The 22,700-nt window shown below is 40.9% G+C and overlaps 2 protein-coding genes across 2 annotated transcripts in view; both read right to left on the bottom strand.

Annotated features, from left to right (window-relative positions):
* Window positions 1-1,192: 1,192 nt before the first annotated feature.
* Window positions 1,193-13,578, bottom strand: camsap1a (calmodulin regulated spectrin-associated protein 1a). The gene is made up of 6 exons (XM_046067615.1): window positions 13,237-13,578; window positions 12,512-12,684; window positions 5,493-5,755; window positions 3,860-4,021; window positions 3,697-3,777; window positions 1,193-1,357 (listed from the first exon to the last, which is right to left on the bottom strand). Exons 2-6 carry the CDS (start codon window positions 12,681-12,683, stop codon window positions 1,193-1,195), a joined length of 843 nt encoding a protein of 280 aa, XP_045923571.1. The 5' UTR covers window position 12,684; window positions 13,237-13,578.
* A 1,977-nt stretch (window positions 13,579-15,555) lies between these two features.
* notch1a (notch receptor 1a) overlaps window positions 15,556-22,700 on the bottom strand; it is a 25,548-nt gene continuing 18,403 nt past the window's right edge. The window contains exons 23-34 of the mRNA XM_046067228.1: window positions 21,881-22,138; window positions 21,661-21,773; window positions 20,973-21,544; window positions 20,410-20,850; window positions 20,118-20,263; window positions 19,776-19,989; window positions 19,328-19,412; window positions 19,042-19,204; window positions 18,633-18,931; window positions 18,405-18,552; window positions 18,214-18,311; window positions 15,556-18,102 (exon numbers count right to left, since the gene is read on the bottom strand). Of these exons, the coding sequence (XP_045923184.1) occupies window positions 16,870-18,102; window positions 18,214-18,311; window positions 18,405-18,552; window positions 18,633-18,931; window positions 19,042-19,204; window positions 19,328-19,412; window positions 19,776-19,989; window positions 20,118-20,263; window positions 20,410-20,850; window positions 20,973-21,544; window positions 21,661-21,773; window positions 21,881-22,138 (3,770 nt within the window). The 3' untranslated portion in view covers window positions 15,556-16,869. The remainder of the gene's footprint in view (window positions 18,103-18,213; window positions 18,312-18,404; window positions 18,553-18,632; window positions 18,932-19,041; window positions 19,205-19,327; window positions 19,413-19,775; window positions 19,990-20,117; window positions 20,264-20,409; window positions 20,851-20,972; window positions 21,545-21,660; window positions 21,774-21,880; window positions 22,139-22,700) is intronic.

Here is a 22,700-nt window from a genome sequence, read left to right on the forward strand (position 1 = left end):
CACGTTGCTTGAAGTCCAGTGTAAAGTTTCCACAGTCAGTGATGGTTTGGGGTGCCATGTCATCTGCTGGTGTTGGTCCACTGTGTTTTCTGAGGTCCAAGGTCAACGCAGCCGTCTACTAGGAAGTTTTAGAGCACTTCATGCTTCCTGCTGCTGACCAACTTTATGGAGATGCAGATTTCATTTTCCAACAGGACTTGGCACCTGCACACAGTGCCAAAGCTACCAGTACCTGGTTTAAGGACCATGGTATCCCTGTTCTTAATTGGCCAGCAAACTTGCCTGACCTTAACCCTATAGAAAATCTTTGATGTATTGTGAAGAGGAAGATGTGATACGCCAGACCCAACAATGCAGAAGAGCTGAAGGCCACTATCAGAGCAACCTGGGCTCTCATAACACCTGAGCAGTGCCCCAGACTGATCGACTCCATGCCACGCCGCATTGCTGCAGTAATTCAGGCAAAAGGAGCCCCAACTAAGTATTGAGTGCTGTACATGCTCATACTTTTCATGTTCATACTTTTCAGTTGGCCATCATTTCTAAAAATCCTTTTTTAGTATTGTTCTTAAGTAATATTCTAATTTTCGGAGATACTGAATTTGGGATTTTCATTAGTTGTCAGTTTTAATCATCACAATTAAATGAAATAAACATTTGAAATATATCAGTCTGTGTGTAATGAATGAATATAATATCCAAGTTTAACTTTTTTAATGGAATTACTGAAATAAATCAACTTTGATGATATTCTAATTATATGACCAGCACCTGTACACTTTGTCTTTACTTTCTTGCTGAGAGTTAACTTAGTTTAGTAAGAAAACTTGAAACAGGGAAAAACAGCTAGTCTTACTCTCTGTGTGGGAGGAGGAGGCATAAAAAAGGAGCTTTAAGTGAACTTTAGAGGTGCTAGTAGGCTGATTTGTTTACCTTATCCTTACAGCTAGCCAGGCTCCCTGTTTTCCCGTGCTGCTAGTCTTAAATCTAGGCTAAGCTAGTGGTTCTAAATTCACATTTAGCATCCAGACATGAGAGTGGTATCAATGCACTCATCTAGCTCTAGGAAAGAAAGTGAATTTCCCAAAATTGAAAACTTCTTTTAAAGGATCATATAACCTCAGGCAACAGTGGTGGACTGTGGCTCCAGAAAGTGAACATCTATAGTATCTTGTATCTTCCTTCAATGGATCTAGCAGTCCAGTGTTACTGTACCTTCCAATCTAATGAGCTCTGGGCAATAGAAGTGGATCACAGACAGCAGAGCTGTGCCGTCAGACACATCCTTCAACAGGTCGTCCAACAGAGGGAAGTGCTGAAATGTCCGACCAGACAGGTGATCTCTGCGGTAACGTACCTACACAGCAAGAGAGGGCACAAGTTTAAAGTCAGAACACTGAGTCACATCCTCAAACACAACATTTACATTTACTTTGTAAATTATTTTCTGGCTTTAATATGTATACTGCAGAATAGGTATCTGTAACTATTATCAGATATCATATAATGTCAGGTGTAGGTTTGCAGTCTTTTAGGGCATGTTGTGCATCTGACCTGTCATGGATGCTACCACCTTCAGGTATAATAATTTAACTAAGACTGAGGTGGGTTTAGTAGTTGGTGCATGTGAGAAATGACAAAATTGGAATAACAATAAAGGCAGGGATGGAAATAAGAAAAAGGTAAATGGTGAGTATCGTGAGAGAAAACTCCACAGGCTCTAATAAGCCATTGAGCCTGTAATAATAATAAATTAGACTGGTGAGGGAAGAAAGAAATGACTGAGCAGTGACAGGATGAGTGGACATCACTGAATGTGGACTCCAGACAGGTTACTTTATGGCAAGAATGAGTTAGAACTGCCTGGTAGTTCACTATAAAACCAAAAACAATATAAAAACAAACCAGAATGTAATGAGAAAAGGGTGAAAATTGAAGGAATTGCTTAAGGGTTTCATGCAAAGCAATGGCAAATGAGCAGAGTGAGTCTTATGAGCTTGCTATTTCCTCCTTTTCCACCAAGGGGCACTGCGTTATCTTCATTATACACATTATATATATACATAACTGCATTCTCTGTAAAACAAATTTGAATTCATTTAGGTCTTTTCTGCGGTGTATCTCATTAGCTTTTATTTTTGTTTTGGCTCGTTTTTGTGCTGTCTGGTCTGACACTGACACACATGCACCTCAAACAGACGTACATACACTCACACAGGACACTGCTAGCAGTTGCACTTACAGGTACAAGCTTCCAGTACCATTTGGAGGGAGACTAGTATCCAAGAGGCAGGAAGGAAAGGAAAGTTTGGGGAGACACAAACAGGAAGAGCAGCACACAATTCAAGGGTCATATGCAGTGACAGTGAATCAGATTGCCTGTTATGGAGACAGATCTGATCTTAAAGACAACTAGAAAGGGTTAGACAGACAGAGTCAAGAATTCAAATTTTACAGAGAAGAGGCACATGAGGAAAAAGACAACAGGTGTATTTTGTAATTAAAGGTTCAGTGACTACTTTGTGTTGTCACATTGTTTCAGACAAATGCAACCTCATTACCCTCTGAGAAGCAGCTCAACAACAATGCTTCCACTTGTTTTGTTTTTTTAGAAATATGCCTTTTCTGTATGGTTGATAAGAACCAGGGTGAGTCAACATAGTGCTGAGGTTTTCAAACTGTGAGGTATGCCTCCCCAGGGAGGCGTGGAAGAGTTGAAGGAGAGGCGGGGAGTTATAACTCAGTCAAATATGAACGCACAGGAATGACAAACACTTCCCGATTATATCATTATCTCCATCACAAACAAATGTCCACAACTCAGGAATCATAGAAAAAAGATAACTCCAGAACTTGCCTGAGAATCATCATGTTTTTAATTTTCTTCAGTATGAGGTATTCTAGTAATTAAAAACAGGAACTGCTAAGAGGTAATACAGCATACCTATAATGGTGCTATTTCGTCAAAATGTATAGAAATATAGGCTAATAACAGAGGGCTCAAGTTGTAGCCCAAAGCTAACTAACTGATTCCATGGCAACATTATACTTCCTGTTTAAATCCCACAACGTCCAGAAATAATGGGAAATTATGGGAACTGCAGTTCAAAAAAACTACTACTACTAGTAAATCGCGATACAGAGTTGCAGTGAAAAAATAGAAACTAATTTAAAAGCCGTCGCTTTGGAACCCTGTACGCTGTGACTACATCCATTTTCAGTGGTGAGAGACTGGACTTGCTTGTCATCACAGAAACAGATCCTAAGATTGTGATGTTTACTGTAGCTTCAGTAATATCTGCTGTTATCCCTTCTGCTTTCCCTTCCCTAGACAAAAGGTCAACAACTGCACCCGGGGTGGGTTTGTCTCAATTTTGGAGGGGGGGCACAGTTTCAGACTTTGAAAACCTCTGATATAGGGTGTCCACTCTAAACGCAAAAAAACTCTGTGATCAGAGGGTGATGTGAGGTGCTCACCAGATCACAACGCAAGATCCAGTGACTAAACCTACACAATTGACAGTTAATGCACTCAGTGAGAAATGGATGCATGCATGTAAAATCCAAGACAATAAACACAGGTAACAACATCACTAAAGAAAGACTATTCAACATACAGGAAGCTTTCTTTCTAAGCAGTGAGATAAAGAGACAAGGTGACAGATTGTGAGCTAAGGGAATACAACAAAGGGACACCTTTTGGTGACTGGGTGAATCCAGCAGATGTTGCTTCATTTTCAGCTCTTTTTCCATGATCTCCCTCATCTTTATGTTCACCTGTAGCAACAAAGACACTGTAGATCAATACAGAAAGACAAGCGCACAAATGCAAACATGAACACCCCTGTCTGGCTCTTACCTTGTTGATCCAAAAAACCATTGCGTCTTCCAGGTCAAAAGGGAGCTCCTTGGAGGCACTGAAGTTGGAAAAACGCTTGACGCTGGACACCACCTTCTCTATGCTGATCATCTCCACAGTGTAGGCCATCATCAGGGCATCAATAAGGTGGATGTGGGAGCTCTGCAAGAACACAGACTTTGAGTTGTCTTTGAATGTTACAACAGAAACCTAATTTTGGATTTGGCAAGCACTACATTTAAATTAAATTTCCTGCCCCATGTCATGATAATCAATCTCTGCATTAAATAGTATTTCTGATGTGTACACTGTAAATCCTTCTTAGAAACAGTTTATATTGTATACAGTTATTGTACTGCATTATTATTAGTAGTATGTGTGAGCTTTTCTGCAGACAGGGAAGACAAAAGAGATGCTCCATCACCGAGTTGCCATGGAAACAGGGAAGAACTTCCTGACTGAAACATGCAGAGTTTAAACAGTAAAGTCAGCGTTCACGTGAGGCAATCACTAAGTCATTATTGTATGACTCACACACTGTTTATTTGTACAAAAAGGCCAGGGTGAGTAAACTGTGCAGAATGAAAACGTGTTTTTGTTTTGATGGAAGCCTGGATTTCTTTTTACCTTAAAAGGTTATTTATATAGTATTGAAAGTCTGATTGATGGATGTCAAATAATCTATTACATGTTATGATGGTTTCAGAGTTACTTTAGTGTTTCCACTTGAGTTTAATATGAATCTATATAGCCAAGAGCAAAGACTAAATTCATATCCTGACACTTAAACACAGCATAAACTGCTGCTTCTCAGCCAGCTTGTTTCCTTTTGCATTTAGACACATGTGGGATATGACTAATAGTGGGTTCATATTAAATGACAAATGCGTAGCCTTTTGGTTCATTTTGTTTCATAAATATTTTAGTTTTACACTCCTCCAAACCTGCAAAATACTCACATCCGCTGACGCATTATTTATTCCAACTCTTGGCTTATATTTGGCTCTGGAAAGCAAAGTCACATTAGCTTGTTACCAGATGGCAAGTGTGGCTTGCCAGTTCACTGGGTTATCCTGCAAAGAATGCAACCTCATTTATATAACAATAAACCTTTCCTGATTAACTAATTATATAATTCTTAAAGGAGTATAATTTTTTTTTTTTGCCACCAGTGGAACAAGCTGTAAATCGAACATTGACATATTATCAACTGTGAATGAGCAGCAAACAGTACCTATTACATATTCAGCAGAAACAGAACAACATTAGAATTTATTTGGAGTTATGGATCTGATCACCTGATGAACGAAAGTCTATTCATCACTGTATTTGCTATTGGTATGAGGACCAATGTTTTACAGACTTAAATGACCTAGTTTTATTTAACCTCATTTATTTAAATCTACATGATGATCATGACGCCAATCCTTAACAGTGATCATTTGACTTACCTCTTGAAGAATACTAAGATGCAGAAGCTTCACAAACCACTACAACTAATGTGCACAGAGGTCAAATATAGCCAACAGACAGATAACAGGTTTCAGAATACATGATGATAGGTTGAGATACAAAGCACTAATATGCTGAGTCAATGTTGGTCTATAACTTGACATAAGGTTAAGCTACCCACCATCTTGATCGGAGCCGAGCTGAGGTCCAGATCAGAGACAGGTGTGTTGTCTGTCTGCAGGACATAGATGCCTTTCCTGGACAGAGCCTGCATGACAGACTGGTGGCTTTGAAGGGAGGCAGCCTGTTCAGCGTGCAGGATGAGGCCGCACACCCGGCAGTACAGCTCTCCAGACAGCAGCAGGCGGATGATGGGGGGCTTGATGTGTTCCTGCTCATACTGGTCAGTATAAAAGGGGTCCCGTAGGTCTGTAGGGATGTGATCTGAAGAAAATGACAAACATACATGCATACATGTATTATTATATGAGTGTCTACTTGATGAGACATTCAGGGTTAGCCACTTTTTTTCCTATTAAAGTTGTCACACCATGCATCCACACTCAAACTATTTTTGGGTAGACACGTGTCCACCAATGTCTCACCATGTTACATAACAGAGAAGCTCTCAGGACACAGACCTTCAAGGTATTAGACTGTCTAATAAGAAACCAGTGCGAGGGGAGAACACTGAGACAAAGTCAGTGGTGAAACAGCATGCCAGGTAGCAACCCTGAAGGCCAATAGGTGGACAAGAGGCTTTAAGCCAATGAGCTAACACGAATTAGTGGCGATATCTTAAGCTGATGGTGTTGTCCCAGCCAGCCTGGTGTTTTCCTGCTCATGGACACAGACATGGGGCAGCTATTTTTATATGCCTTGGACATGTTAATCCAGAGTTAAGGCCTGAAGCACTCACGGAGCACTTTCCAGCACTTTCTGGGTAGATTTAGGCAGGAATAAAGAGGGAGACTGTTGTCTGATAGCTATGCAGCAACAAAAGAAAAAACAAGTGAGAAATTGGAATTAAAATTGTTTTGTACATGACAACAGTCATAAATGATTGGTGGTCGACCATGTGCTTTTCAATGGCCAATGCCAATGCCACTTTAATAAACTTTATTTAGAGAGCAGTGTGAACAATGGCCGATATATAATGCCGATATCAAAAAAAAAAAAAGAAAAGTCATGTATAATTCCATTATTCCGTCCAGAGTGTAATCTAATACATATGACAATATTCAGTAACATGCTGTTTTAGATTAAATCTTTAAGCTGTTTCAGACTTATGTTTAAGGGAGAGTGGGGTACAATTTGTCAGAAGTAACATCATCAACTTCATTATTCTACAGTATAACTAATAGTATTATGAGTATTATGTCAAAATGCCAGATATCGGCCCGATTAATCGGCCAAACAATCTATCGATCACTATAATTGACCTACATTTTACCATCAAGATCATTTAGAGATATAGGAACGTGCCCACTTCAGTACACATAGCTTGTAGGAGTTTGAGAATGAGTTTCAGATCTCATGTCGTTATGCTAAGTATGAAGCAGACTATTAGCTGGCAAGAAAAGCAAATTGTCATTTCCACGTGTCAGTTTTTGTACAGAGTAAAAAATGTGAATATAACATGTTAAATAGTGAGCTTTAGAGGTGCTGGTAGGCAAATTTTTTAAGCTTTGGTAAGAGCCAGACTAGCTGTTTTCACCTACTTCCAGTATAAGCTAGGCTAACAGCCTGCTGGGTCTAGCTTCATGGTTAATGCACAGAGTAGTACTAATCTTCTCATCTAACTCTTCAATTCAGTTCAAGTTAATACAACTTCATTAATCCACGAAGGCAAATAGATTTTAGGGCATGGCTAAAAACAGACATATGCACAGACAGACAATTACAAGCAAAATACTCTTGGTAAGAAAGCAAATAAGAGTATTTCCCTAAATGTCAACAAGCCACAGTTTTAAACATCCACTGGATTGTGCTGTGCTACTTTCAGGTGCTCTTTTGACCTACCATAAAAACTGCAGTTATGCACTTTTTTGTTAAAATTCACCATTTGTTTCACTATCAAACTAAATGGTTTAAAAAAACTGGGCTTACTGCTTGTGTTGCTGTTATAAGGCTTTGTCCGTCAAAGTCACATGTCTCAAGATCTCAGCAATGGCACATATTAATAAAATTTCATCTTAAATGATAAGAATAAAGACAGAAACTAAGAAAATAAGATGCAGGCTTTTAAATAAATGGATAAATGATGACAGTTGCATCGATAGTCAACCACTTAACAACAGCATCTTCTCTCATTTTGCTTCACATTAGAAGCCAGCTGACTGAGAGATACAGACAACAAAAAGACATCCATTAGTGGGAAACACACACACACACACACACACACACACACACACACACACACACACACACACACACACACACACACACACACACACACACACACACACACACAGCATGCTCAGATTAGAGTTGTAGCACACTGTGAAAACCGTAGCTTTCACAACAGACTGCTTGCTTGGCACAGTCTACCTACAGTATCTATCTCACTCTCTGCTCTTGTGTAGTGCTGCCATATGGCCACGAGTATCCCAGATCATGTAAGAAAATGCTTACTATGCATCCATCCAGGTCTTTCTCGATCTGTCTCATTTGCATATCTCTCAACAAAAGCAAATCTTGCCTGTCTTCCTCCCTGCCCCTTCCTCAGCCTCAGCTGTCCCAGAATGCCCCCTCATCCTCCCTGGTAGCTGTGGAGATGGTGATGGGGGATGCCAATGTGGCCGGAGGTGGGGGCTGGGCTGCTGTCCCATCTCCTCACTAAGGCCTGCTCATTGGATCGTTTTATGGTTCCTGACATCAGGAGGTGGATGTGTGTTTGTGTGTGTGTGTTACAGTGGCGTGAATAATTGGAGGGGGGAGGCAGGAGCTCCTCTCTAATCCTAGTTACTAATACTCCTTAGATATTTATTATCCACCTGATACAAGCATCAAAGCCCACCCTGGTGTGCATCTGTGTGTATGTGTGTGTTTGAGAAATCAAGAGGAGGGGGTGTAGGGAAAGCCTTTGTTCCTATTCGTTCAGACGCAAGGTCAGATTGATCAGCAGAGATCTTGCTGACAGTCAGGGCAGGGCTGTCAGACTCTGGGCTCTGCAGGCGAAAGACACAACTACTCTCTCCAATACGAAGGCTTAATGGAGTATGTTGGGAAAACATAGCCTTTAAGCCAATGCACCCTGTGGACTCATTTGGAGGTCTGAGCCTACAGGAAAAAATTAAGGCTTTATGCTTCATATATTAGCTAACAGTGTTGTTACAGTTCCAACATTAAACAATAATTCATCATTGGTGAAAGAGGAAAGGAATAAAGTAAAGAATAAAAAAACGAATGGCTCTGATTAATGGTAACAACATTTAGAAAAGATTTCAAGGTTCCTCCAAAGGCCATTAATAAAACTGTCATGAGTCTAAACAAACAAAGGTCCAATCCCATTAAACACTTAAACATGTGACTGGCTGACTTTCACACCAGCACACACCAACAAACACAGCAGTGCTGGGAGGACAGTGTTGTCTAGTCCTCCCAGCACTGCTGTGTTGGTTGGTTTGCTAATCTAATAAGAGTTGTTTTGGTTCTTCTGACCTCCACAGTGACTGTCAATGACCAGGGATTGTATCATAGAAAACAAACATAAAACAGACTCATTGTATTTCTACATGAGATATTGTTCCAAAACAGGAACACATTACTGATAAGTTTTGGGCTGTCAACATTATAGGATTAACAGGAAAATAGCATCCTAAAGCTTTTCAAGTAGCTAAAAAAAAAAATTCTAGATTCAGTGAATTAGGTGTCTATTGGCAGTTTACCCAAATGCTGCATGGTCATATTTATTTGCATTACTTACTACAGTTTTAGGATTATCACATAATTCATCATATGTTGCCAAAAACAGATGAACTATTACATACTCATAAGCTACACTTAGTTATCTGTCTTACAATCACATTACCCAGTTAACAAAAATATTTAATTCCTGCCTAAACCTGAATTCCATATGTGCTTTGCTCTGCATTATTGAAATGGTAACAATGAAAGAACAAGTAAGACATGAATTCAATTCAATTCAACGTGAGAGAGCAAAACTGCAAAACAAAAAAGTTGAGTTATTTTGACATGCCACAGTAATCCCTGGCCTCATGTTAACTAACTCACATAATAAAATAAAAATGATTCTAATAAGTTCTGTGTGAGGCATCCAGATTTGTTGTTTTAAATGTGGAAGAAAAGAGAGGCATCGGATCATTACCTGTATCAGTAGACACCCTGAGTTGTGGTACTGGAATCAGTATCGTTAGTTATTAGTTGATCAACAGAAAATAAATCTGCAACTATTCTGGTACTCTAATCATTGTATCATTTTTCAAGGAAAACTGTCAAACATTTCCTAGTTCGAGCTTCTTAATTGCAATAATTTGATGCTTTTCTTTGTCTTATAGGATAATAAACGAAATATATTTCAGTTTTGGACTTAAGTTTCTAAATTTTGTAGAGCTGAAGCAATTCAAATGTACAAAACAACATGCACTGTACCATCTCTTCTGTATGAACGTGTTAACGTTATGATAATTGTCAAATCACGTAATACTAGTACTGTCCATTCTGTGTGAAAAAGGAGTTGAGATAGTGTAGTTAGTGCAAGAAATCAGTCTCTTGCTGTGAAGGGTGTTCCTGGCACACTGAAGTCAGGAGGAGCCAATCAGATTAAGGGAAGCAGGAAGCTCGACGGGGGGAAAGGTGATGGTTTGGTGTTTATTAAGGGCATCTGATCTCTGCCCTGGAAGAACAGTGCTATGTAACAACAGAGGTAAATCTCTGACCAGCAACACAGACTGGCGGAAAGCATAAAAATGCTCCAGCTGTTTGGAGATTTATGTGATATCACTCACACTGATCGTGGATGTCATATTTTTGTTTCCACTTTGAAAAATAAGGTGTGTCTCTACCGCTGTTTACTTCACCACATGTTACGCTGCAATGTTAAGCTTTGAATTTCAGGGTTTTGTTCCCGTCTCAGAGTCATTTTACCGAGTCATCCACTGCAACACAGGAGACAGCACTGCAGGGCAGGAAACACTTAATCTACATTATGTCCGGCTCATAAAATGGATAAGATGACAAAGAGTTTTCCTTTACTGAATTGCTCTGTCTGTGTGTCCGTCCAAATGCCTCATTGTTACAGTGACAATAAAATCACAGACTAGTAGGAGAATGCATGAACAGCACAGCTGAGCTGAGCAATCAGTGACACAAAAACCCACATTCAAGGAGTCATTTCCAGACATTTGCTTACAGCCTGGCAATGTGGAGCAATCATTTTTAATGTTTTAGTAGACCTCGTCAGAGCTGGCAAGGCTAGTGACCTGTGTATAAAAGACTTTGGCTGACAGTGGGATGTGGGCCAAAGTCTTCAAATACGAAGGACTGGACTGTGGCTACACTATCATGGTATGAAAACCTTTTTGTCAGGATGTTTGTTTACATTTTTGACATTGAAAAGAACCAGAAACCAAGTCAAATGACTATCTGAATGATACTCAGTAACTTTGTGACGTCTTTTAAATCTATCATGCAAACAGGAAGGTTGTGAACACAAATACATGATTTACTAAGTGGGAACTGGAGATAAAGATACAGTTTATTTGTATTGTCTTTTTGGACCAAATATAGATATGACCACTATTTCTAAATCACATGATGCATAGTCCCAGCTCATGCATTTGACCACATTATCAATTGCAATTTTAAATTTTTTACTAAATAAGACAGATACTAAACTCATGTGGATAGCAGGGTTTCCTGCAGTGTTTTATAATTCACCTTAAAGACCACTACATACACTTTAATAAAATAAAACACTAGGTCTCATTAGAGAAGAACAGATGCACAATTTCATATATTTAATGAGTGTGACTATTATGAGGGCATTCATCTACTGACTAAATTGATCTCGAGACGAGATGCGTATAGATATGGGTGGCTTACTGCCCCAGCTAAGAAATTTTAGAAAATAATCTGCATCAGCCAATACCTACACTTACAAGGCCAATTTATCATCCTAAATGACAGCAAATCTAATCTAAAACCATTAATGGCTTGTGTTAAATATATATTGTTATACTGTAGAAAAGAATGCAGTTGATTGACTTCACTTCTGACAAACTGTACCCCACTCTCCCGTAAACACGTTTTTTTTCACGTTTTTGAAAACTACAGCTCAAACCAATGTATTTTTCTATTTCCTTTAAAAATCCATCTAAAACAACATGTTACTGACTAAGATAACCATGTATATTATATTGTACTCTGTATGGAATAATGGAATTAAACATGACTTTCTGATATCGGCATTATATATCGGCCATCGGCGGCCCTGCTCTCTAAATACCAGCATTGGCTATTGAAAAACCGGTATTGGTCAACCACCAAAATATTACCTGTATATAGATATATAGTAATACCAGGAGTCCGCTATAAGTCTGCAACTAATGATTATTTTCATTATCAATTAATCTGCTGATTGCTTTCTTGATACACTGATGTTGACATGATTTTGGTCTATAAAATTTCATGAATATGTTTTTTTTAAAAGCAGTTTCCTACAGCCCAAAGTGACTTTTTTAAATGCCTTGTTTTGTTCAACAAACAATCCAAAACCCAAATACATTCAGTTTACTATCCCATCAGACAACAAAAAACAGCAAATCTTCACATTTGAAGCTGGTAATATTATGATTTGATTTTGTTCTTAGCTTAACATAATAAAAGTGTTTTGTTTTTGTTGCTCTCCAAGGCAGCATGCCAGAAAAGGAACTGGTGCAAATGTTCAGGCTCAATTAACAGGACTTGCATCTAGCAAACTGTTCATGCCACTGCAGTACGAATACTCCTACAATACTACATAGACTAAATTGTACAAATACCTTACAGTAGGTAACGTGCAGCGGCTGATATTTTATCAGGGGCTACATGCTGTAGCTAGGCTAGACAAACTGTCTGAGCTCAGTTCATGCGCAGTAGATGTTTGCTCCAATAAATAAACATATAAATAAAAATACACAATAATAAGAAAACACGATTCAAAGTGTTAGCGAGAGGAAAAAACAGAGGAGGCCATACCTGTACCATGAGCTTTGGCAAACAACCAGCGGAGATTTGCGTCTATTTTGGCTCTTGCAGAGTCGTAGAGCTCCAGCGGCACGACCTGAGCCTCCATGCTCTCTCCTGCATCATCTGCGGCCGCTGCTCTCCTCCAGGTGCTGTCCCTGCCAGCACTCACCCCCACATCCATCCTGCAAGCAGGCACACGGGAAAACATTATTGCCAATGGCATCCAACTGCATTACATCATCGATATGAAGAACAACAGCCAGGGCCTCACTGACAGCACCTGCTCTGGTGATAATCCTACACACACACACACACTCACCTTGTTCAACCTGCTAGTACTGTAGGTGTCTCTGCTGTCAGTCACCATGATTCACATACCAAGACCATATTAAATCCCCCCACACACACCCACACCCCACCTATTTGCACATTGTTTCAGCTGATGATCAGCTGATGATGATGTTAGGTTGGAGTGATAGAAAAAGCAGCACTTAGGATGTAAATGAGAGCTGCTCCAGGCTTAGTAGCTAAACAAAATATAAGCATCTTTGAAAGCCGCTGTTAGTTATTTTTTGTCTAGGTCCAGTCGAGGCTGGACGGGGTGACCAATGAATGACCTGACATCAACACAGCACCGTTAAATTCATGGTATTACCGTTAGCTGGGTTGGCTAGCTAAACTGCGCACGCACACACACCCCGACATTTCAGCAGACAAACATAACAAAGACTCACCTTTAAGAGTGCATTGGGTCCTCTCCTCAGCTTTATGTTTGAGATGGAGGTGTAGTTAAAACGCCGACATGTTGTTCCGGCTTCAGCTAACGTTAACGGTGAAATAACAGAGGACTCCTCCCTGCCCAGCGACACAAATCTCCGGCCTCTCAGGATAAAGCTGCGGCTGGTGGTTAATCCAATAATTAAAAAATCTGTTTGGCAACCATCCGGAAGTCTGTTTTCGAGGAAATTATTAATATCCCGAAGCCGGCTGTTTCATATTGACGCCCCCGAGAGAGGACTAGCAGGTCTAACGGAGCTCGGACAGCCCTCTCTATGGGGACTGTTGTCTCCTGTCAGCTCGGCTGCAACACACCTGTTGACCTGCTGGGGGCGCTGTAGGCCCGTATAGCTCTATCTATCTATCTATCTATCTATCTATCTATCTATCTATCTATCTATTCAACAAAAAAATACAAAATACAAGCATTGCATCTGTATAGAACATGCAAGAATTTATAAACTAAACTGATTAACAGCCTCAGTATTTGTTTGATAATATCTTATTTATTTATTTAATAACTAACTATTTGGGGCTCCATAGAGAGAGAGATCCTAGATTTTCCATACATCAACCGATGGTCCCAAAAGTAGGCCTATTTACATTACTTAAGTAAAAGTAGCAATACCACAGTGTAGAAATATTCATTCCCAAGCATTAAACATGGTACTTAAGTAAAAGTATTAGCATGAAAATATAGCAAAAATAATAGTACTCATTATGAAGAATGGTCCTTTTCAGAATACTGTACATTATGTTATTCAATTGTCATTAGCCTACTGATGCGCTGATGTGTTCAGCACTTGCAATTGGTGTGGGGATCATACCTTGTGAATTTCCCCCACGCATCAATAGTGTTATTTTAGTGTATCTGAACCTACAATAATACATCATAATATATTTAGTGCTTATATTTTGCATTGTCAATCTGAATTTAGCAAATAAATGTAGTAGAGTACAATATTTGTGCAAGTATCTCAAAATTGGATCGAAGTTCAGTACTTGAGTAAATGCACTTAGTTACTCTCTACCACTGTTCAAAGTATTCAAATCCTTTATTTTATTGAAGTAGAAGTAACAATACTGCATTAAAGGTCCTCCATTCAGAGTGACAGACAGGTCACTCTCAGTGTTATATTATTATATATTATATAACATTAGAATATTATTAAGCCTGCAAATAATTGCGCTACAATTTAAGCAACATTTTCACATTATAGCTGGCCAAGTTAGAGCTTATAGATATAAAACATACTGTTGGTTAATGTACTCTATAACAATGGATTGTAATTTATAAACCTGTCATGTGTTTATAAGAAAATCTTAATCTGTAAAGTAACTGTAGCTGCAGTTTACGTAAAACATGCAATAGCTGCCTGTGAAATTTAGATGTGGAAGTGCTGAAATAAAGAGTGAATACTTAAAAATTGTGCAGCACTTGTGTAATCTACTCAGTCATGGTCCACCTTAGACACTCCAAGTCTGATAAACACCTATGTCTTTCAGCTCCATGTTACCTGTTTGTTACACATACTTTCTGTTGTAAATTCAACCAAATATTTTGAAAGTTTTTTACAGGCAGTACTCCTCATTATTGATAAAGTGACTATGGACACATATTCCTGTGGTGTGCATGTTCTCACAGGAAGAGGTTTATGCAGACTGAGGTCTAGTGGCTTCAATTTCAGCTGTACAAAATTCCAAAGAGCCCCGTGTCTTTAATCCATAGATAAGAATGCAACCCCAGAGGAATATGATTCCAGGTAATATAAACAATGCAATTTAGTGTGGAGAAATGAGCATGCAGTGGCGTGAAGTATGACTTTGAGACTCCGTGTGTAGACTGAATCCCATGATAGTATTTGTTTTTTTCCTGATCAGTCTGAACTAGCTATTTCTTTATTTTTCCAAGGGCTCAAGCACATGTCTTTAGAACCACTAAATATCTACTTTAAGGTATATTATGCAGGCAAAGGATAGCATAAACAGCTGGAAGACTGGCTATGTTTTGTATAGTGGTATCCATGCATTTATTCAAGACAGAAATTTCTGATGTAATAGACAACAGCTGTGATGTGTGATGTGTTATCTTTGTGGGTGTCAGGCTATCACCACTGGAGGGCATCAGACACCAACGCCTGTGGTAATAGAGTTTGTTTTTTACATGAATGCAATGGATGTTGCATTCAGTTTGAGGAACTACAAATCAGGTGGGAATACTGTCAGGCACATAATATTTCAGAAATGAAAATCAAAACAAGGAAGGAAGCCATATCTTAAAGCTTAACAGCAGCTTTTATTGAATCAAGACATTTTTTACAAAACATTTTAAATCAAGAAATACTTCTTTGCAAACTACAACTTTGCATGAACATTGATTTTGAATTACATCTTTTCTTAAAAAACATCTTTATCTCTGAATTAGTTTATAAAACATGACATTTAGACACCTTAAACCACACTCCTTTACAAAGTGCAGGTGATGTCATTAAACTCACAAACAAAGGTCCCCATTTCTTTCACAAACAATGTTCTCCACCTCAAAGACATATTTTTTACAAGATATCTCACAAATACATTTCTTTTCTTAGGAAAAACAAAAATCACACTTGCTGTATTTTAAATTGTGGCGAATGTAACATTTCAACTCTGCAATTTAACACTTAACAGGTTAAACATGGTAACCATAATCACTGATTTGGGATACAATAAGATTTAAAGAAACAGTCCTTTCATCATAAATGACCACAAATCAATTACCAAGCACCAGCTCAGACCATTGTTCAATAAGAAATAGACTCAGGTTGATTTAGATGCAATTCCCCACTCATTTTGAAAAGCTTCTCTCAACTGATAAGGGATATTTGTTCTTTGCTTTAAGGTCCCAAATGCCCAAAGCAAATTACGAGATCTTTGTTACCTACGCTAAGTTACTCTCTTTCTCATTTTGCAAAGAGAGGACAGTGTAGCAAGCAACATTATGAAAAGTGACACTTTAATATATATTTGATCATCATCTAACACAGACTCAGTGATAAGACTTAGTGAAATGTAATTCAGTAACAAAACCTGCGTCGCTTAAAAAGACAAAGGAGGTTAAAATATAATTAATTAATACTGAAAAATTTAAAATAATCTATAAAAGTTGAAAAAAAATCTGTACATAACAAACATAATGCAATACAATCCCCACAATAAAATTTGTGAAGGCCAAGAAGGCCAAGGATCAAAATAAATCCAGTGAATATGGCAACACAAGACACAAATAAATAGCCAGTGTACACAACTAGGAGTGGGTTTTTTTGATATACACTCCTTTTAAAGGGTTTTTGAATCTTCCCATACATAACAGAACACAAAAATTACAAAAAGCATAAATATAAAAGCATCTTCTTTATATTTCAGGTCAAAAAAGCCCATAAATAAATACAAAATTACTAAAACTGTTCTTATCGTTAGTATAAAAACCGATAATAAAAAGAAAAAGAGCATCTTCAGCCTTGAGACAGGTTTGTCGCTCTCTTTCTGTATGAACTTTCTTTGTTTACATATGTTTTTCCACTGAAGTGTTCCGTCCATTTTACAAGTCACTATTTAAACTGGTCTGGGATCAGATTCATCTGTGAATGGATACTTGTAGGCGGGCTAGAGATGCCTTCCGACCAATCGGACATGTTGGAATGTGGGGATGAGCTGGACCACTGGTCAGGGGAGCCGGGGGAGGGAGTAAGAAATGGGTGGTCAGGCACCTGTAGCTGGTGGTTAGGTGTGTTGTCCATAGGGCCAGAGTAGCTGTGCTGGGAGGGAGGGGTGAGAAATTGTGTACCGAGGATCTGCGTCTCCTGGGGCATGACAGTGTGGATGGACATAGAGCGGCCGTTGTTTTGCTGCATGTCAGAGCCGTTCAGCTCCACGTTTGGGAAACTCTGGTTGAGGGATTGCCCGGCTGTGGTAGAGTTGGAGTTCTGGTGCTGGAGCTGCCGCGAGTGAGCCTGCTGCATCATGTGTGCCGAGCCGAGGTGACTGGTCTGCATATTCTGGTAGCCCATGATATGAGACAGAGTGGCAGTGCTGACGCCATGCAGAGCACCCATCATGTTGTGGGATATGGGTGGTGCCTGCGTGAAACTTCCTTGCTGGCCAACACCAGGGTGCATCCTGGAGACCCAGCCACCTATGGATGCTGTGCCCTGACTGCTGGGGCTGGACACAGGCAGGTGTGAGAGGCGTGGAGGGTTATGGTCAAAAGACATACAGCCCATATCCTTACCCATGCTCATCTGGCCCATATGGGAGTCTCCATTGCCTTGTAGGTGGTTTAGAGACATAGGTGGGGACTGCTGGAAGGGCGACGTCATGGGAGGAGAGGCCACATCAGACAGGTAGCCATGCGGTGACTCGAGGGAATCAACCGGGGATAGGACAGCTGATGTATCTAGCAGGTTACCCTTCCCATCCACCGACTTTTTCTTCTTCACTCTATTGTCTTTGCCCCCATCCTTCCCTCCTTTGCCGCCAGAGCTAGGTTTGCGAACCTTCTTGACAGACATGGTGGGCTTAAGGTTGCTAAGGTAGTCATTGGGGGAGCAGAGAGGTGGGGAGAGGCTGGAGGTACTTAGGGGGATGCTGTGGAGCCCAGGACTCCTAACTACATTGTACTCATCCAGAAGGCGGACGATGTCATGGTGCATGCGTTCCTGGGCGATATCTCTGGGCAGCTGGTCGAGATGGTCTGTGATCTCACGATTGGCAAATTGTTCCAGAAGAACCTTGGCTGTCTCGAAGCTGCCTTCACGGGCTGCAAGGAAGAGTGGTGTCTCTTCCTAAAAAGCAAGCAAAAAAAGAAACAGTTAATACACTAGGTATCTTACTGTGAATGTAACGTTGTAAATGTTTGTCAAAAAGCTCCATCACAGTCACATCAATTCACATACCTTGTTGTCTTGCATGTCTTTGTTGGCACCATTTTTCAGCAGCACTACAGCAGCCTCCACGTTGTTTACAGCCGCTGCCCAGTGAAGAGCAGATTTACCTGCAGGAAGATTGAAAAGGTAGAGGGTTGATTATCAAAACAGCCCAGAATACAGATCTTTATGGACTGTGGAGATGATAAAACGTTAGCTACCAGAATCATCAGTGGCATTAGCATCGGCGTGGCAGTTGATAAGCTCTTCGACCATACCCTCAACCGCCAAACGGGCTGCCAGAATGAGTGGTGTTGTTCCATCTTGCATGCGAGCATCAAGATCAGTGGCACGGTTTCGGATTAAGATCTGCAGGGACACACACACTTGTTTAGTAAAGTGCTTTTAAGCCGGGAGAGATATCAGACTCCTATAAAGGAAGCAGTCACCTGAAACACTCCCTGTGCATCTGCAGCCACAGCAGCGTGAAGCGGAGTGCGGCCCATGTTGTCCTGAACGTTGGCATCAGCGCTAGACTCCAGGAGGCGTTTGGCAGCATCAGAGCGGGCGTACCGAGCAGCCAGATGGAGGGCAGTCTCGCCTGTGCGGTCAGTCTGGTTGTGAAGGTTGGCACCTTGGTAAATGAAGTCAGAGATGATTTCTGCTGAGGGATCCTCTTCCTCTTCACTATTACCAGTCTCAAGTCCTCCCCCGCTGCAGGAGGCGATCATCAAAGGAGTGAAACCATCTGAAAGAGGAAGGGAGAGGATTATAATGAGTTCCCAGTAATGTGTCTGTTATTGTTCACAGAAGATTATGATTTTTTCATGATGACAAATGCTAAATTGATGTACACACCTGGTCCTCTGACATTGACATCCATGCAGTCATTCTCTATCTCTCCCTGTGGAGGGGTAGGAGCAATAGACGGAATACGTAGGTCAGCTGCATCCAGATGCTGCTGTGTCCATTTCCTATGGTCAGTATGGTCACTCAAATCCAACATGGCCTGCTCCTCAAACTGAAAAATACACCAATCATCACGTCAGCATCAGTAACACACATAAAAACAATTGAGAATAGACAGTTTGGCGAAACATAGTTTATTTAGACAAGAGGAGAGATATCAAATTGTTTATCTTACCCTGAATCGCCTGCAGTCTGGATCCTCATCATCCCATTCATTTTGATTGTCATCCATAAGATTGATGTCAGAGATTTTCATAGGCCTGTTGAAAGGAGTAAGCAGGTTAGACAATTGTTGTAGTATGCTGCTGCCGATCAAGGCTAGGGTTGTAAATAATTATCATATATTGATTGTATAGTGTAAATAGTGTGTTAATACATCTACGTAGAATGTTAATTGTATATTGATCACATATAGTGTGTTTTCAGTCTATATATATTTATACATCTACGTTGAATGTTACTGATCCTACAATACTGCATCTGTTCTCTGTGCTGCTATGTCAACCTAAATTTCCCCCACAGGGGATTAATAAAGTTATATCATATCTTATCTTAAGGAAACACCCAGCTGCAGGTTGACTTTAAAGTATAGTCTTCATATTCCACTTTTGAAGTCTACTTACTTCAGTCCAACAGAATCCTCTCCCAACGGCTCTCTGCGTTTCTTTTTGCTGGGCTCCGACACTTTGAATCCCTCAGGAAACCAGAGCTGGCCATGCTCTCGCCGCCGCTTACGGGATACCAGAACACCCAGGCAAATGAAACCCAAAGCAGCCAAGCCCATGAAGACTACATACATGGGGTAGAGCTCTGAACTGGAGGGAGTGGGTCTCACACCTGGAAAGATAGTCAAAGTCACCTTCTGTTACTAAGGAATTTCAAATTGGTAACCAATTTTAAAATAACACTATGGAAAAAAAAATATATATATATATATATATATGAAAGGTTTGGAGATTACATACTGGTGACAGCTTCAATATAGGGAACGTTGAGATTCCCACTGGAGGCCAGTGCACCAAGGAATGCAGCTACATCTGTGGCGCTCTGGAAGCATTCACTAGACTGCTGGTAACACTGACGATTGTCAATCTCCAGGTACACCACGGATCTACAAACATAAATGGGTGGAAACATTAACATTCAGTACTTTTCTATAATCCAAATACTAATAATTTTGTAGCTTAAAATAATATAGATTTGTTCCGCTAATGAAAATACACAAGTTGAATTGAGATTTTATTTTGTGTTGCCTACCCTTTGACTTGCACAGGATCCAACTCTCTGCGTTTCCGAGGGCTGACCATACCAGTCACACTTTCCTTCATTTGACCCAAAACATTGGATGGCATCGAAGCCCACTCGGGCCAGCCATCTGCGGAGCGCTTCAGCACGTTATGTTTAACAAGGTCCTGTTCATTGCCATAGTAAGGGAAGATCATTGGTTCTCCTTTGGTGTCACGGCGGAACACTACGTTGGTATGGAGAAGGCTGCTGAGGTCTCTGAGGAAGGCTGAAGAACGGTTTTTAAGCTGTTCAGGGGGAATATGGACCACCAGAACTAAGTGCCCATCTGCCAGCTTCTCTGGCATGTTGTTGGCACAGTCCAGGCCGTCCCATTCGCATTCTGCATTGTTGCAGCCCTGATCACAGTGGCCATCAGCATAGTGGTCCTTACAGTACTGGTCATACAGTGGGCTGGAAAGAAAAAAAGGAAGGAGAGTGGGTTAGTATTCTGACTAGCATTTCTGCAAGAACACAAATATATGACAAAAATCCCCAAATAGTTCAACAATACATGAGCAGGTTTCTAGACTTACTTGCATTGTCCTTCCTGTCCCTGACAATCAAAGCCATCATAGAGACAGCCAGGGCTGTTGCACTGGCCATCGCACTTCCCGTCATTAAAGTAGCGCCAGCACTGCAAGGCCGCAGAGCAGTTTTGCCAAGGATCATCAAAATTAAGTGAGCAGTCTCCTCCATCCCAGCCACAGGCATGGTTGTTGCACAGGGAGTCACAGATATGGTTCCCTGCCCACTCGTCACACTGAGGAATCTCGCAGCTCACCTCCACTTCCGGAGGTGGGGTGATGTCCCGGCCAAAACCTCCGACAAAGGAATAGTCCAGGATGTGGCACAGCAGGCCATTGAAATTGCTGGGGCAGCTGCACTGGAAGAAAGGTACGTCTGGAGTGATCTGGCAAGTGCCACCATTGTAGCAGGGGTTGGAGATGCAGAGGCTGTCAGTGGGGGTCTGGCACTCAGGCCCTGTGAAGGTTGGTGGACACAGGCAGCGTGGCCCTAGGTGGCCTGAAACACATGTACCTCCGTTCCTGCAATTCAGACTCCCACAGGAGCGAGAATCATACTCACAAGAAGAGCCGGTGAAGCCCTAGAGGGACAGAAATGGACGGATGTTTTAATCATTGTGCTACACTTGAGGAAAAGGGATATCAAAAGCACCTCTAAAGAGCCAATGGTCTAAGTGGATCACACAGCTGTACTCACGGGTGGACATTTGCAGATGAAACCATGGGGTGTGTTACTGGCAACAGCACATGTTCCTCCATTCCTGCAGGGTTTTCCTTTACAGCCATCAAACACCTTGTCACAACGCTGACCTGTAGAATAGAAGCAAAAATGTATGTGTCACCATTTGAACAACATTCATACACTGCGCTGAGACATCTTGCAGTCTTGTTGCGTGCTGTTAGATACACATCAGTACCTGTATATCCAGTGCGGCATTCGCAGCGGTAGCTGTTGGTTAGCTGGATGCAGTTGTAGGACCCTCTGGGGTCACAGGGGTCTGACAAACACTCGTTGACATCACCTTCACAGCGCTCGCCTACGTAGCCTGGTGGGCACATACATTGGTATCCTCCAATGCGGTCCACACATTTGCCATTGTTGAAGCACTTGGGCTCATTGGTCAGTGGGTCGGTGGAGGGGGTGCAGTCATCCAAATTAATCTCACAGTGGACACCTACGGGAGACATTAGCGTTGCATTAGACAATATCCATATCTTTATTTATGAGTTAATATTTGTTTTCAAATGTATTTTTGCCAATGTGAATGTGATTTCCACTTATATACCTTGTGTTCCTCGGGGACAGGAGCATTTGTATGTGTTGATGAGGTCGATGCAGGTGCCTCCATTCTGACAGGGCTGTGACTGACATTCATTGATCTCTTTGGTGCAGTTTACACCGTGGTAGCCAGGGACGCACTGTCAAAGAAAAAGAAAAAGATTTATAGTTAATAACTAATCATTTTTTTTTAACATAACTCTGTCCAGTAGTCTCCCATCATATCTGTAGATTTCTATGCCATTTATTTAATTCCATTTTAAATCAACCTACCTCACAACTGTAGCCTCCCAGATAATCAGTACAGGCGGCTCCATTCTGGCATGGATTGGGTGAGCACTCGTCCACTTGTTCCTGGCAGTAACTCCCAGTGTACCCGGCCTGGCAGCGGCAGTAATGTGTGTTTCCAGCATCCAGACACTGGCCGGAGTTCCTGCACAGGTGAGCTACCTCCACTC

Source organism: Micropterus dolomieu, linkage group LG13 (genome assembly GCF_021292245.1).
Source record: "Micropterus dolomieu isolate WLL.071019.BEF.003 ecotype Adirondacks linkage group LG13, ASM2129224v1, whole genome shotgun sequence".
Taxonomy (NCBI): domain Eukaryota; kingdom Metazoa; phylum Chordata; class Actinopteri; order Centrarchiformes; family Centrarchidae; genus Micropterus; species Micropterus dolomieu.

Bases quoted from the DNA above. Each gene is read 5' to 3' on its own strand.
- camsap1a (XM_046067615.1), bottom strand. From the start codon at position 12,683: ATGGATGTGGGGGTGAGTGCTGGCAGGGACAGCACCTGGAGGAGAGCA. The intron at 4,022-5,492 runs GTGGGTAGCTTA...GTGTTCTTGCAG, and splicing joins GCTCGGCTCCGATCAAGATG to AGCTCCCACATCCACCTTAT. The intron at 3,778-3,859 runs GTAAGAGCCAGA...TTGTTGCTACAG, and splicing joins TGGTTTTTTGGATCAACAAG to GTGAACATAAAGATGAGGGA.